The sequence below is a fragment of the Porites lutea genome, chromosome 4, assembly GCF_958299795.1.
Source record: "Porites lutea chromosome 4, jaPorLute2.1, whole genome shotgun sequence".
NCBI lineage: Eukaryota > Metazoa > Cnidaria > Anthozoa > Scleractinia > Poritidae > Porites > Porites lutea.
The window spans coordinates 42,584,823-42,602,302 of record NC_133204.1 but is presented as its reverse complement, the minus strand read 5'-3'; the positions used below and the strand labels follow the sequence as shown (position 1 = coordinate 42,602,302).

General features: G+C 39.9%; 1 protein-coding gene across 1 annotated transcript; it reads left to right on the top strand.

Moving 5' to 3' along the window:
• Positions 1-2,933, top strand: LOC140934708 (galanin receptor 2a-like). Its single transcript, XM_073384286.1, has 2 exons — positions 1-25; positions 1,678-2,933. Exons 1-2 carry the CDS (start codon positions 1-3, stop codon positions 2,931-2,933), a joined length of 1,281 nt encoding a protein of 426 aa, XP_073240387.1.
• Positions 2,934-17,480: the final 14,547 nt, after the last annotated feature.

The window sequence follows — 17,480 nt, the reverse complement described above, 5'->3', positions numbered from 1 at the left end:
ATGAACAACTCATCAGGATTTAATGGTAAGTAAAATCAGCTAAAGGAAGAGGAAAGTTTTTTACCCCAACGTGGCTATGTCATGCTATTTTCTATCGTCTTTTATCGTCTTTTTTATCATCTTTTATCGTCATTTTAAAAAAAGATAAAACGTGTATTCGCATCAACTGAATTTTAAAAATAATGGGCCAGTTTTATTATTTAACCTATCCGATATTGGTATGGTCTTGCGAGAAGTCTCTTATTTTTCTTTGAATCACAGTACTGATCGTAAGCACGCGTAAGGAGCGGGCGGCGAAGCGGCGAGGAACGAGGGCGGAAGTCCGAGCAAAGAAAAAGTACTGTCCTGCCCGTGCAAAAATTTAACCGAGATCTCGCCGAGATTAGCGAGATCTCGCCGAGATCTCGGCGAGATTTGTATTGTCGCGTAGGTGCTTTTTCCTGTAAACAAACAGCTTGTCTTCGATTGTTTGTTCACTGCTGTTTGGTTCACCCTCTAGTTCTCCAGTCCTTTTTTCTTTTTCCGCCCCAATCTCTCCTCCTCTTTTTCCATTAATTTGCATAATTTTACTTTTTCACTCGCGCGCGTGGTTCTGAGCAAAGAAGGACGACCGCTCGCGGTCTAGTATTGTCCTGCCCGTGCAAAAATTTAACCGAGATCTCGCCGAGATCTCGGCGAGATTTGTATTGTCGCGTAGACCTCGACGAGATCTCGCCGAGATCCAAAAATCTCGGCGGTCAAAATCCTGCCGAGAATCTCGCCGAGATCTCGCCGAGATCTCGGTGAAAATTTTGTACGGGTGATATGGAAACTGTTTCTTTGCTACGAATGTTAAGGATAGACATGGGGTTTGAAACTTGAAAATTCAGGGCCAACTTGTTCAATGCTATACACTGCGAAAATCCCCTCCCAACATTAAATATACCTTTACAGTTTTGCAGCGGTACCAAAAATCGAAGAAAGGTTTCTTTAAGGGCGACCAGGACTTAAGCTTTCTCCGAATTTTATTTCCATCTTCGCCGAAATCATCGATAATGATCCTTTCTTTCTCAAGTAATAAAAATCCGATTTTTTTTACTAAAAATTATACTTTGATAAATTAAAGCTTGGGGTGTCTAGTAAACAGGACAATGAAAGAGGTGTAAACGTCCGAAACAATTTATCTTAGTCTTAATATCAGTACAAATCTTACAGACTTCTAGTCGACTAACATTTTCGAGAGCGATTATGACATCCCATAATACTAACCCAACGTCCTGGTTAGGGTCTCTACATTACACTGATTTAGCCTCATGGGGCCTGGAGGGGGGAGGACGTGACGATCTAAAGGCAAGACATCCTCAGTTATATTCTGAGGGATGTTCAGCCTGAACTGGGCTCTTTTGAAAGGCCAAAAACTAATTTTTTGTCATGGTACTGTTACATGACTATCAGTGAGCCGGAATGCAAAGAGTGAACGTGACTCAGTTGTTAGAGTACCCGACTTTAACGTGAAGTCAGTCCTCCGTCTCACACTCTCATTTCTTATTTTTTACTGTTGAATAACGTGATGTACCAGCAAGCTAAAGTTTAGTAGGTCTATATTGTTTGTTTTCAATGTTTAAACTGAAGCTCCAAAATTTGATTTGATTTATATTCATTTGCTTTGAAGTTAACAGCCGTTTGGTTCTTCTTTAGAAACAAACATCACTCACGCCTCGAACGTAACCCCACTCCCACCGAAACCAGACAGCGTCGATATTCCACTAGACCTCAAGATTGGCCTGACGTCAGCATATGTGGTAATTTTCCTCGTAGCTCTATTTGGTAACTCGGTTGGTTTCTACGTGGTATTAATTAACAAGGAATCTTCATCCACCAGCGTGACAAACCTGTTCATTGGCAACATGGCCGTTGCAGATCTGCTGCTAACTATCACGATTATGCCGTTTTCGGTCGCCTATTTGTACCGTAAAACTCTTTGGATCGGAGGAACGTTGGGTAGCATTACTTGCAAAGCGCTTTTATATGTCATTCCAGTGTTTATTTCCGCTTCTGTTTTTACAATGATGCTGATTTCGTTTGACAGATTCTACGCCGTATTTTACCCTTTGAAAGGGAAATTTTTCCGAAAGCCAAAAGTCTTGTCATCAACTATATGGGTTTTATCTTTTGGGTTAATGAGTCCATATGTTTTATTGTATCAAACAATAGAGACGCAACCAGGCGTTTACCATTGTTTACAGGAGTGGCCATGGGCACCACCAAACGACACAGACTTCACCGAAACATATAAAGTGCTTAAGAGCTTCCACATCTGCGTTTTTGTCATAGTATACGCGTTACCTCTCTCCATAACAATAATCATTTACTCCTTAATTTGCCGAAAATTATGGCTGCGTAAGATTCCAGGAAATGTGACAAATACCAACCTCGCCGCTGAAAAAAGGTTAAAACGCAAGGTAACACGTCTGCTGGTCATCACATGCGTGGTATTTGCGGTCTGCTGGTTTCCTGTCTATGTGGATCATTACTTCTGGTACGTACGACCCGATCAAAACCACAGGTTGCCAATTAGAGTTCAGATGCTATTCAACTGGATAGCACATGCCAACAGCGCTTTAAATCCATGCCTTTACATTCTACTGAATGAAAAATTTCGCCAAAAGTTTCAAACAACCCTGCACAATTTACTGCAATTTGGTTCCTCAAAAAACAATTGCAGTGACACTAAGTCAAATAATAAGAGGTTTTTAACAGTTGCGGCTCCGCGTAAAACCGATGCTTATACGTTACCACAAAGCCCAACGAAGGCCAATTCTGGACAAACAAACTTAAAGCTTTCTTTGCTGAATATCAGAGATAACCGTTCGCCACCAAATGGCCGGACTAAGACTTCCCTGAATAATAACACAAAAGAAACCAAGGATGACGTCGTTACCAAGGCAATTTAAGTGTTCGTCTGGGAAGCAGCAGATCTTGGGCTGCTGCTCTGAGCTGTTTTCGACTTTCTGGGTCATTTACAAGGGGCTGTACGTGCACTTGGTGCAAGAACAACATTGGAGACCTTCAGATAGACAAGGACGACAGTTAACTTTACGTTTTTGCGTATTCTCAAAACCTAGACACCCTGGAATGGTTCACTAGTATTGAAAAAAATTTCGTTCTCGTAGTCATCCTAGTCTCAGAATCTAAAGGTCTCTAGTGTCTGGATACTAACACACTGATAGTGTTCTTCTCACACCTTAAAAAGCTTGTGTACCCGCTATGTAAATGTATGTGATATTTAACTGAATTGACGCCAGTTTTTTATCATCTGTTCTCTTATTGATGATAAAATGAAGTCATAACATAGTCAATATTTTGTACTTTCAGACCAAGTTTGGAAAGAGTTAGAGCCAACAAGGGCATTGTAAATTAACAAAAATTTGGAGGGTGGTTTGAGTATAGAGATTTATTCTAACAGAGTCTGGTACGATAGGTCAGCTTGCTTGTCATACAGGGAAATGTGTAAATGCGCTCGAGCAACGTACAACGGTTGTGCCGGCTAATTTCATTGGATACCGTATATCTTCTTTTAAGTTCCCACTGGGGCTCATAGTCAGTGTTTCGTTCAGTACACAATATTGCCAGTTTCACCTGTGGTATCGTACTGGATACCGGACAACGAATGTAAAGCCCCCCTTTTTCAACAAGCCCCCTCCCTTTTCAGGGGAGAAAAATTATTAAGTCCCCTTCAGTCTTTGAAGCTCCCCTTACCCTCTCCCTCGCCTTTTTTTAGATGACAAACTCTTTATTTCTTAATAATAGAGAGGAGAAAACGTTACGTCACGTTACCATGGTAGCAACATTTTTGGATGAAAACAAACTGAAAATTCACTTCACGCACTGTTTCAAACTTCATCAATCTTATTCAGTTTCATTTAATTTGTCAAATGTTAGCAAAATTTTCTGGATTTAATCCGAAAGGACCGTATCTGAGTTTAGAAAAACAAAAAGGAAATTAAACTTTTTGTTGTGTTCACTACTTCCGTGAAGAGGCCGCGTAAAATTAGGAAGTTTCATGTCGCAGTAGTGCAATGACGGCTAAGAAATGTACAAAAAAAGCCTGATGCACGTGCAAAGTTGTTGTTTTGCTCATCTAAACCTATCGAGGCTTTTTTTTGTCGTTCTCGTTACTGTCGCTGACGTCGTTGCTTAATCTTGGCCTTATTGTTGTCATCCAGAAATTTGGCTACCATGGTAACTTGACGTCAAAATTCTTCTCTCTGTTCGTTAAAAATGTAACACTTCATGCGGAATTATCCGATATGATTTATTCACATGCTTCAGCTGCATGACCTACAACACTTTGTATTCTAGTTCTCTATGGAGGATTGGTGTCATCATCTTCGCTGTAAATAAACCCCCACCCCCTCAAAGGGGCTTGAAATAAATTGGCCCCTGCGGGAACTTAAAAGATGATACGGTATCCAATGAAATTAGCACAATCGTTAAACGTTGCTCGAGCGCGTTTACTCATCAGTAGCACCCAACGAGAATATAGTTCAAAACCACTTAAACATAGCATTGTTGAACGTATTTTAGTATTTAAAAGGTAGATATAGGCATATTTTTATCCCCTAAAAATTTTTCATCTGTTCGGATTTCCTAGCTGAAAGTCTAGTGATCCGAAAATTACAGGGATCAAAACTTTTCGAAAATTTCAGCCAAAAAAAGAGGCTCCCGAAAATCCTAAGTGAACTTTTTAGGCTAAAAATCCGTTAAAAATGGGCAATTATACCATTTTGTAAATGTTCGAAAATCCTAGGAGAGGCAGGCAAGCTGGAAATGTTAGAACAAATGTTCCGAAAAATCTAGATCTCAAATCGTCTTCCGAACAGATGTTTTCCAAAAATTGACGTTGGGTGCCTCTGACTCATTGCCCTGTGGCAAAGACCTATCCTGCGGACCGTGATAGAAGAAATCCCCTCATTTTCAACATTTTACCTCCCATAAAACAATTGCTGAAGTGTACATAGCGACTCTGAATTCGAAGAAATGTAAAAAGTCATAATTAACTTTTAGACCAGTTAATACCTTTCACACTCAGTTTCCTAAAAAGCAATTGACAAAAAAAATAACAACAACACAGAATATTCAATGTCCTGCGGCAGTGCAGAAATAAATTAAAGACAAGGTTTCTCCATTGACCATTATGTCCACCTGTTGAATTAATTCTCCAACACAGGGCTTGTGTTGGAATAAATGGAACACTGCGTCGATCTCTATTGGTTATTAGTAAAATCCAACTAGTGTGGTCTATCATCCCTTCTGTGTTCTGATTGGTTGAGCTAACTAGGCTTTATGTTATAGCCCATCAGTAGCGAAAAGCGCCGGCTTTTTAGTGGCAAAAATGGATTTAAGTCTAGCTTTAACTAGCTAGAGTTGTTTTGTCTCATTATTTTTGACCAACTAGTTTGATTTTACTAAAACAGTTATCCCTCTTGCCCCCATGGCCTCTGAGTCAATAGCTATTGATTCGCCAGAGCTGATTCGGGCTCGAGGAATAATTGCTAAATATACATATAACATGTCACGCGATTTGTCGCTAATTTTAGTGTATAACTTAGATGGTAAATGCAAAAGGCATAAACTTGATAGGAAGTGATAGGAGTAACTGAAAGGGTTCTTAAGTTACATAGGACTTACAATATATTACAAGGAATAATACGAAAGTTACTCTCTTGATCTCGTCAATTACGGCAGTATAGGTGAAAGGATATCTTCTTCGTTCATGAGCTAAGCTTGTCTTGCTTTCGTTCCCACGACCAATTTTTCTCACAAATTGTGACTTGTGAACCTTACAGAGGTGATGAAACAGTTGTCACGTCACCTCCTTAAATTTGACGTCGTTGGTTAAGTGACAAATTTATCCTAGCCTGTTCCAGGCGTTCAGATAGTGGCCCCGAAGTAAACTCCACAGTCCCCCTCTACTTTTTATAATTATCGCTTACTTTACTTCGCACTGCTCTCCACTATCTGAACGCTTGGAGCAGGCTAACTGATCCTGTCTGATCGCGGACCTGTCCTCATCACAGTGCACGTGACCGCTGACTGAGGTCATTCAGTTGCATAACATGGTAACTTTACTGAGTAATTTCAGTGCTCTATTCGAACGCAAAGAAAATATAGTACTCGTGGTTTTCGTTTTGGTTATAGCTAAGCTAGTGTAGTAGAAAGTCATTAATTTCCTGACTGAATTACATGGAAAGAGTGGGATGAATTGAATTAAATAAACGAAATGAATTATTAAATAGAGCGGTTTTCACTTGACTGTCGTAAAACCAAAACCAAAGTAAATACACTACACTCTTTTTTTTCTATAAGAATATATTTTATAAGAATATCGTGGCTGAAATTTGCGAAATTTTAAGAATATTTTAAGAATAAACCCCACGCTGAGGTTTTGAAAAGGATATAATTTTGCGTGTTCAAAAACTGTAAATACCATACAATTATATGTTTTCAACTTATTCCATTCTCTGAACGGCAAAACTTGCCAACAAGGCAAAAAACCTGCACTAACTATACTTGATACCCCAATATATTCTACAACGGAAATGACATAAGCTATAACATAAGAATAATACAAGAATATTTTCAGCCTAAAATCGGCAGAAATATAAGAATATTCAGCCTGGGCCAGAAAAACAACATTCTTATATAAAAAAAAAAGAGTGTAGCCAACCAAAGGGCGTAGTAAAACCAAGACCAAACCAATTCCTGAATTAGGGACCGGTCATTATTTATCACCTGGGGGGGGTCGGAGGATTTTGGGGGGGATCACTTGATTTTTAGGAGAACAGAGGGGGGGATCAGTCGTAACTGAGAGCCCAAAAGGGGGGATCACTGAAAATTTTGGAAGGATTCAGAGGGGGGACCACTCAAATCTGCTTGAACAATGCCAGTTTGAAAGCATACAACATAAATGTGCCCATTCTGCTGAGAGATGATTGCATTTGCAATCTCAATTTGTTCTATTAACACAACTTTATTTAAAAAACGGAAGTCTGACACACTGGCGAATGTGTGCATTTCAATTTATATCGAGAAAGCTTTGTTTTAACGCTTTTATATTTTTCCTTTTATAACGTGCTCATGACTTAGCTAATCTTCATCTTTAAACATGACAGGTGAATTCTAAATTGTGAACTATATAAACTTCTGATAACTGAAACATTGTAAAAAGCGTGTTTGTTTAAACATAAACCATTTATCGCCTCTCCAGGAATGGGCGTCCTGTGTCAGCTCTATACTAAATTCGATTCAACTGCTTCATCTGCCTCATCTTGAGCCTCATCATCCCATTCAACAACTTCATTTGCCTCTTGAGCCTCGTCATCCGATTCAACAGCAACATTTAGTCCCCTTCGGCAGGTTGACCCTGGACTTTGTGCCCTTAAAATGGCCGCTACTTGCTCTAGATTTTTTGCTAGGGTCGTGCTAAAAATACCCTTTTCTAGTAGCCATAGCAAAGGGTCTAGATGCAAACGATCTGCTGATAGGGACTTGGCGGACTGCTATTTGGCACTCTAAAAAAAGTAACTTTGCAGTTTCAAGCACTGATTGCAGTTTCAAGCACTTTGCAGTTTTAAGCAAGATTGCTTGTATGTCAACTGAATTCAGATGTCTGGATCCAGACTAGAAAAAGACACGGATCAAGAGACACTTTTTAAAAAAGACTGCGCGATAACGGCTTTATTATGCTGTAAGTACATCATAGTTAGAAGTACTACCTGTATATGAACGTTTAAAACACTAAATATACAAGTCGAAAGGTGAATATGGGTACAAAGACATGGGGGGGGATCACGAAAGTTATATATAGTTATGAGGGGGGATCACTTCAATAAAATAACATTTAAAGGGGGGATCGGCTAAATTTCATCGTGTTTAGCCCAAAATCCTCCGACCCCCCCCCCAGGCGATAAATAATGACCGGTCCCTTACTTTCGACAGTCAAGTGAAAACCGCTCTATAGACAAAACGAGTTTTCACTTTCTTCTTGGTTACAGCCAAGTTTAGTCAATAATTTGTTGATCGTTCTTTATGCAGCGTTGCTTAATTGAAAGGGATTCAGCACTGGTTTCGCCAGATGTGCTCATCGAGTATTGTATTAGATTTACTGACTTTTTAGTGTATATTTTCTTGGTACGTAACTATGGTCTTGTCAGTACGGCGCTAAATGAAAGGAAATGAATTGAATTGAATAAACGAAATGAGTTATCAAATCAAACAAAACGCGTTTCCATTTGCTCAGAACAGGGCCAGGGCCGATTGTACGAGAGAAAACAAGCCGCGGCTTACATCAAGACGCGAAAGGAACCAGTTATTCGAGAACGGCTTACATGAGACGCGAACTGCTTGTATTGGTTCACAGCTTAGTTGGCGGCCAGACCGTCCAATGACGATGTAGTTTTTTTGGTGCCTCACGTAATTTTCAACAACGGCTCGAGCGAGCCAGGCTTCGGTCAGGAAAATCGCCATATTTTACACTGTCTTTTTCGTTTCAAATTATTATTTCAGTAAAAAGTAGTGTTGGGCTGTTGCAAAACTTGTGCGGAAACCTCGCTGAAAAGTTCGTCAGCGATCAATCGAGTGGTTTGAAAGAGATGTTCCAGCGGTGGATAAGGTGGAGTTTAGACAAATTTTCGCATACAAGTTATTAAAAAAAACAGGCTGCCAAGGGTAGATTCTGTATTAATTGAACCCATGAAACTTCTGAAAATATTTTGTTGAAAACACCGACTAAAGAATGCGTTTGCAAAATTTTGAGGGGGAAGGGGGGGGCAAACAAGGTGTATTATGGGTGATGTGCAAATGGTGAATTCCCACACCTCCCAATATTCCTTGGTTCCAGGCCTCTCGCTGGCTAATCACAAAATTTAAAATGACGCCAAAGAAATTACATTCCACACCCATCAATATATAACGGCAGGAAGTGATGTGTATTTAGATATCACTACGATAATCAAATTGATATTCTAAAAGATGGACATCTCTTTAAGACAGACGCTTTTTTCTGATCCCAGGGGTGTCCATTTTGGAGAGTTGACCAAATACAAAATTGAAAGCAGGCTAAACTGCGATCACATTTCTTGCAGAATTTTGATCCAAAAACGTGTAACAGCGTCATCTTTCAAATCAAAAGCAAAACACATCCACATTGAATTTCCACATTATTATTCTTAGCCACTTTCAGGGAGTCATGCAGTCGGCTGCCTGATATGAATGACTGCACCAATCCCTAAATTTGCAAATTTGAGGACCCTCATATATACAGGAAACTCTTGACTGACCCTCAACTTTGAAATTACGTTCTCATTTTCTAAAATCAAGTGTTACTATATTCCTTTCTAAAGAAAGACTTCAAAATCCCCATGAACAATGCTTCAGTTTTTTTTTGTTATGGTCATTTTTTACATGCCCAGTTCGGTAAATAAGCTTAAGCAGTAACTTAAACTTAACTTACAATTTGCAGCAAAATTAAAAAAGCTCACAACTCCACGATCTACATGTATAAAAACAAGAGCTAGCCTAGCTTGAGCTTATCTGTACCATGACCTAATCCTTATACAAAAAAGCCTTTTAAAAGAACTGCAAATAACCCCTTAACTCAGAAGCTCGAAAAACATTACATCTCTTCTTCTTATTACAGGGGTACCCAACGAGAATATAGTTCAAAACCACTTAAACATAGCATTATTGAACGTATTTTAGTAATTAAATGGCAGATATAGGCATTTTTTTATCCCCTAAGAATTTTTCACCTGTTCAGATTTCCTAGCTGAAAGTCTAGTGATCCGAAAATTATAGGGATCAAAATTTTCCTTTTCGAAAATTTCAACCAGAAAAAAGGCTCCCGAAAATTCTAGGTAACCTTATCAGGGTAAAAATCCATTAAAAATGGGCAATTATACCACTTTTGGGGGGTGCGAAAATCCTAGGAGAGGCAGGAAAGCAAGAAATTTAACAACAAATGTTCCGAAAACTCTAGATCTCGAATCGAATTGTCTTCAGAACAGATATTTTCCAAAAATTGTCGTTGGGTGCTCCTGTTCTTACTGCATCTTCTTGCTACTGTCCTTCTTCGAACTTTTTATTTGGGCACGAGGCTTGTGCTTTCATTCTTGTCCCAGGCTTTCTAGCTCTCCAACATATGAACATATGCGTTAACCGAGGACAATTTCGAACATACTTCGCACTTCTGTAAAATTCTCCAAAAACCCATCGGCGAAAACGCTCCAACACTGTTTCATACACAAGTCTTCCACAGGATAAGGAAACGAAACGAAGAAAACTAATCCTACAGCCCTCCCCTAGTTGGGAAGTCACATGGAGAAGACACGATTACAACGCACTTTGAGTGGAAGAAATAAAAACGCAGTCTATTGTTTGATAGGTGAGAGGACCAAACTGCAACGGAGGACACAACTGCAACGCTACACAAGGATTAGGTATTGTTAACTGGGCTGCGTAGCACGTTCAGTTTCTAAAATGGGTAGATTAGTGGGAAAAAATGAACACTATCAATTATTAACCCAGTAACCCAGTGGGCGTTGCGTGATTCATAAAGCATCTTTATCCACCTTCCCATAGCCTGTTCACAGACCCTTATTTCTCTTCAAAGTTCGTCGAACGCGCGTGATAAAAAATAAAAACCGTGGGGCAGGCGCAAGGGGGTAGGCGTGGGGGAAGAAGACGCTTTCGAAAACGAAAAGAAAAATAAAGTAACGTCTGTGTACAGGCTAATCTTCGCAGAGTTCGTCCCATGAAAGGGACTCTGGATTCCAGAATCCTAGAAATTTGCGCTTTAAATATGGAATCCAGAATCCCAGAAAATTTTACTTGTGATATCCGGAATCCCACTAGCGAATGGAGTCCAGAATCTAAGTTCCGATGACAGCAGATTAGAATCCAGTACCTAGAATCCGGAATCCACAGCGTGGAATCCGATCCAGAATCCAAGGCTGTCTTGGATTCCGTTACATGGGGCGACCTAGTCTGTTTAAAAAAAAGATTGATTCTGTTGTTTAATACAAGTAACACACGCCTTTTGGAGGTTTAAATTTCGGATAAGGATAAAGAAGACTTCCGACGAAAAAAGGCATTTTGCTCGAGGGACCAAGAAAAAACAGAGACTGCTCGTAGTCTACACAAATCCTTATTTATTTTGTAGATAAGGTACTAACTCCTACCAGGAGCTGATTAGTGTTCCTACCACAGTACAGATCTTCTGAGTGGGTAATTCTCTGTTGCAAAGCTAGGAGCGTTCACAATTAATTGCAATCCACACTGGCAACAGCCAAAGAGCCTCAGATAGCCATGTGTCAAGTGACAGATACACGAGAATATCTTATCCTGGGACGAGAGACAGCGCAACAAGCCAAAGGATCCTGCATTCCCAGAGGTGTCCCTAGCCTCTGTGAGCAGTGCCCCACAAGTCAAAAGCACCGTTGCCCTGCGACCAAACTCACATTAGGGATTTTAAGCAAATCGCTACGGCGACCACTACTACGGCGGTCGTGGATGCGGTGTCCCGCGGAGCGTACGTCTCGTACCTCGCCAAATTTCAAGCTCGGTTCTTGCTCACTTGCTTTCGCTATAATTTATCAACAACAGAATTCAATGGTGGTCAAGTAAGAAAACGGCCAATTTAAACATTTCGTTCGCCAAGAAGAATATTGATAGTAAACATCATCAGAGGGCGATTCGTACACAAAACAGAAAACTACAGATGAAGATCGGAGTAAGCTGCTAGTGATGTTTCTTCTTGTGTACCGCATTTAACAACAAATCAACAAATTCAGCGTTTTAGATATTCTACTCTATTCTTGTTTAAACAACCGTCAGTGACATTTAGCTTTATTGCTAACAGTCGTGCTTACGGTTTTCGTCTAGCCTTTGTTTGTACTGGCGGATTTTCTGCGGTCATGGCTCGGCAGAACTCATGGCACTCTCGCTTGAGGATCGAAATCTCAAACTGAGAAAACGCAAGCAAAACGTATTCACTGGAAAACCAGAAGCCTGGAATACTTTCTTGATAAAGTGAAAAACAATCTATAAAAGCTTTTAAAACCAGTGATCGTAAACAACAGGAGAAGAGTCGACTTTTACACTCACGTAGTAGCGACTACGCCAGAAGACAGCTCTTCACGTCGTAGGATTTGGCGCTACGGCGAAAAGTCATTTCCAAGCATGCGCACTGCGTAATTTCGGGACTTTTTTACTTCCGGCCGCCGTAGTAGAGGTCGTCGTAGCGATTTGCTTAAACTCCCTCTTTGCCCATTGCAGTGCCGTTATCCTGAATGGGAACAGACATTGCTTACCTATTACTAAAGAGTACTTGTTGTTCGAATACAAAGATGTGTTTGAGGGCATATGGAAGTTACCTGCTGGCGGGCCTTATCGGTATCCAGCTCAAATGTGATGTTCAACCAGTACAACACCCACCCAGAGCAGTACCAGAAAAGAAGAAGCCTGCTTACTCTGCCTTAATACGAAGAAGAACCAGAAAGCTTAGAACTAGAAAACTTAGCCGCTCACTCATGTCTAAGTGGTGTACAAGGCCAGCTGCTGGAATTGCCATGATTTTTTTACCGAGAAGACCCACAGGTAGCCCAAGCTGAAATATGAGCATCGGCGAGCATCGGCATTGTTGCGTAACATTCAAAATATAAGGATTTGTATGGGTAAAAAACCTATCTGTAACCTACAAAATGAAAGGATTTCAATAAAAAACAGCTTACCTTACTTAAAATGTGTGTTACGTCTCTCCTGTGTGGTCCACGGGCCGATTTATGGCCGTTTTTTCCATTCGTTATCTTGCTCCATGACTCCTTTGCACCGAGAGCGAATCAAAGGTCGCAAATCTCTGCAACCTTTCTGAACTCCGCGTTACCGTTGACAGATAGCGACACGGCCTGAGACTCAAATTACTCACACTCGGGGTGGGAGACAGTCTCTTGCTCCCGTTGACACAATAGGAAAACAACGGGCCATAAATCGGCCCGTGGACCACACAGGAGAGACGTAACACACACTTTAAGTAAGGTAAGCTGTTTTTTATTGAAATCCTTTCATTTTCGTAGGTTACAGGAACGATAGGTTTTTTTCCCATACAAATCCTTATATTTTGAATGTTACGCAACAATGCCGATGCTCGCCGATGCTCATAATTCGAGCTTGGGCTACCTGTGGGAAAACTGAACATTTTCAAGCGCTGACAAAAGATCGTCGCACTTCTGCCATTGCAGATCATATTTCTTCAACGGGCCACAATATTAAATGGCATCACTTTGAGATATTAAGAACCGGGAAATCAAACTGTAGAATAAAACAAACTTTATTGATTCGTGATTTAAAACCTGCTTTATATGAAAATGTTGGCAGTGAAAAACCTTTTCTCTTCTAGCATCATATATTATAATTCCCTGGAGACTTCAAATTGAGTCTGTCATCATCACTTGTTGTCATTAGTTATTGTTTTTACCTGTTTATTAGGTTCCAATCTTTTCTAATCTTTTTAACCGTCACTCCTGAAGATTTGTAGCCTGCGTAGCTGGCGGTATTGTGTAGTAGTCGAGTGAGATTTGGCGGCGGAGCCGTTGTAATATGGTCGAGTGAGATTTGACGGCGGAGCCGTCACGAGCGGCGAAGCCGCGAGAAATACCGCCCACTTTTGTCACGTTAGCTGATCCCAGTTAAATCAGCCAATCAAAGAGAAACCTGCAATTTGAAACTTCCGATTATTTTCGCGCGAGACAGTTTAGAAATAAGCGTTGACAGGCTAAACACGACTCCTAACCTCGTGACAATGTGAAACGTGACCTTGTGAGTTCGCTTGAACAGAGGTTTTTTTTATTTTCTCGGCTCTCGCTCGAAGGTTACTAGCACTACACAGTGCATGTATCATTCTAAACTTTGACTGAGTAAATCTTCATCCTTTGCAACACTAGGCTTAACATTAAAAGGTCATGAAGCTGGTTTGTTACATGCATACTGAGTAACTATTTCCGGTGGTTTATTCTTCTGTAGGTGTTCCTGATAGGATTTGATCTCATATGCAGTCGTAAAGTGTTTTAATTTTCTTTGACCTTTGTTTCTTACGGCTAAATTAAGACAATTCCAGGGCTATTTGGTCATCAATTATGCTCTTTTTAAAGCGGAAATCCCAATCACTTTACATGTGCGTCTTCTCCACTTTGTCATCTGCTCCCTAAATTGGGAAATATACGCGAAGGCTCATCTAACATGATTGACATATGTATGGCCCTCGACCAATCGTTAATATACAGCAATTTTGGTTTCTAACTAATATAGTCAATATTTCTTCCCCGTAAGAACCGGTGACGCTCGAAAAAAACTAAGTTCTTAGTTACAAATATAAATGTGCTTTCCAATTTTTGATGACAAATGATGGAAATTCCACAAGTAAGCCGAAACGCATTAATTGGCAAATATAATAGTAATAATAATAATAATAATAAAATAATAATAGGTTGAGTTTGATCGTCCAGGTGAACGTAGTCCTGAATAGGACTGTTGTTGTTGACAGTGACTGGCGTTTCTACAACCGATCAGATCAATAACCAGAGTATAATACCATCAACTGACGTGATACAACTCACATGACTCTGAAGATGACTACCGCACAAGTTGTCGAAACGTCAGTCACTGTCAACAACAACAGTCCTATTCAGGACTACGTTCACCCGGACGATCAAACTCAACCTACTTTTGAAATGACTCTTGGGTTCAAACCTTTCACAATAAAATAACAATAATTATATAGCGCCTATTCAGTGCGCAAATAAATTAAACAGGCTTATATGCCTGCAGGCAATTTATTTAGGTTTAGTAGCGATGAAACCAATTTCTTGATAATTCATCTGCCTACGTAAAATATCTAATAGATAGATGCCAGTGCGGTTAATTAGTTTTAGGGGTCCAAGAGGGGGAGTTTAATAGATAGGAGGCGTTTATATTCATAACTTAAACAAACTATACGTTAAAGAGATGCTAGTTGAAGGATTAATTTAAGCTAACCATCTTTGACAGCTAGATCATTTCATACGTAGGGCACTGAGGAAATTGTGGGAGTAATTATTTGATAGTTCTTCATTCTTAAGACACGATGAAACTTTTAATAAAACGTGAAAGAGAATTTAACTTAAATTATTCATATTAACCACCAAATCTAAAATTAAACGTAACACCTGCTAGGTAGAATTTACTATATATTATGCTCGCGTGTTAGAGTTTAGACATCCTGTTTAGAGTCCTGTGCTTATTGACTTTCAGCCAGCTTCAATAGAGCTCAAACAGAACGGAAAACGCGGGATTAGAATTCCGAAAATCATTTGTCAGGTATTTCATACTAGTCTTTGCTGCGGCTTTAAATGAGAGAACTGCATCTGATTCAATTTATTTTTTAATGTTTATGTGTCTTACAAAAATGAATAGAAAGGGGGGGTCACTTTCACAACCTGTAAACTCTATGGGGGGTCATTTCTAAAAAGCTAGGATGAATTGGGGAGTCGGTTTGAGAATCCTTCGAGCTTTCTTAAAATGGCCACCCCCACCCACAGGTAATAAACTGCCTATTGAGGCCCTGTTAAGGAGGAGGGGAGAACATATGTCCCTTATCCTGCATTTCAAAAGCCATGTTCATGTCCATATTTCACTCAAAGTTTGAGCTTTTCATCTCAAGTTGAAGATTTTGCAAGGCTTTAATTAAAGCTCTTTGAAGGTCTTTTATGAATGTTTTCGGAAATGGTGCGCAGAGAGGGGGGCGGGGGGAGTATGGAGTTATTGTTTGAAGTTCATTTCTTATTTTTTAAGGTTCCGACTGCCATTCATTTTAAATCTCCGGGAATCCAAAATGAACAACTCAATAGGATTTAATGGTAAGCAAAATCAGCTAGAGGAAGACAAAGTAATTTAACTTAACGTGGCTAATTGTAACGCTATTTTCTATCTTCTTAAAAAGATAAAGCGTGTATTCGCATCAACTGAATTTCAAAAATAATGGTCCAGTTTTATTATTTACAAGACTATCCGCTGTAGGTATGGTCTTAGACTGCGAGCAGTCTCTTATTTTTTATTTTAAAGCACAGTAGATCGAAAGCATTAGTGCGGGGCAAGCAGCGAAGCCACGAGGAACGAGGGCGGAATTCCGAGCAAAGAAAAAATAAGAGACTGCGATGGGATCTGTGATCTGGCGATTTGCCGCTTTACACGCCTCCTTAATTGCTGTCATCATGGATCCAGTCTTTCTATAGCTATTATATATCCATGCTATCATTGACAGTTCCTTCCTTTCTGACATCATTTCGCATGCTTTTTCCTGTAAACAAACAGTTTGTCTTCGATTGTTTGTTCACTGCTGTTGGGTTCGGGACGTTAGTTCTTCAGTGCTTATTCCTCTCTCCGCCCCAATTTCTCCTCCTTTTTTTCAATTAATTTGCATAATTTTATTTTTCACTCGCCGCGACTGCTTCGGAGGAAAGAAGGACGACCGCTCGCGGTCTAGTATCGATCTTGGTATGGAAATTGTCTCCTGTCGTCTGTTGATACGAATGGCAAGGATTCTGCCACGTATTTACTCCTGCTGTGGTCGGGAAGCGAAAAAATGTCAGCGTTAAAAAAAACTCATAAGAATGTTTGGGTCTTCAAGTGGCATGGTTTAGTGTTTGAAACAATTACGGTGAATAATCTCAAATCAAACTGATGGGCAAATGCTTATCATGAACATATTTTGGCGAAACAAGTAGCATACTTCAAAGCTCTAGGCAAAGACACCTCAATATTTATCTCGAGAGAATTGTGGCAACAAAAAGGCGAAAAATGCCTCGTTACAACTTACACAGAGGATGGAACTTGAGCATAATCGTGAACTTGAGACTAAGATCTTTTGTTAGTATCATTGTACTTAATATTTGCTTTTCGTGTTTGCATTTTTTTACTTGCTACGTTACATTAGCTGGGCGACACTTTGCGATGTCCCATTTTCTGATTGCTAAGAATCTATTAAGTTTTTTTATGTCGGTTCTAGTGCATTCCAAATTTCCACAAAATTGGCAGTCAATGTGGCACAATGACGTGGGCAAATGATATGCACCAATAATGCGATAACAGTAATAATAACGATGATGATGATGATGATGTCTGAGTATGTTAATGATTGTGGCACCGTATTGTACTCGATGTTTGTGTTTTTAGTTCTATGAAATATTAGTATAGCGCTTATTTATGGTAGTAAATATGTCTCAGCTCATATCCTCGCAGGTAATGAAACCGGATTTTTTTCGTTGCTCGTGCTACTAGTAAAACTTTCAAAATATTTGCTTTTTCAGTTAAGGTCACATTACTTTTATGGCTGAAAACACGATAATACGGATAGTAGCCTGCGTAGCATGGCGGTTTTGGTTGGTCGCGCTAGGTAATAAAGGCGGGCG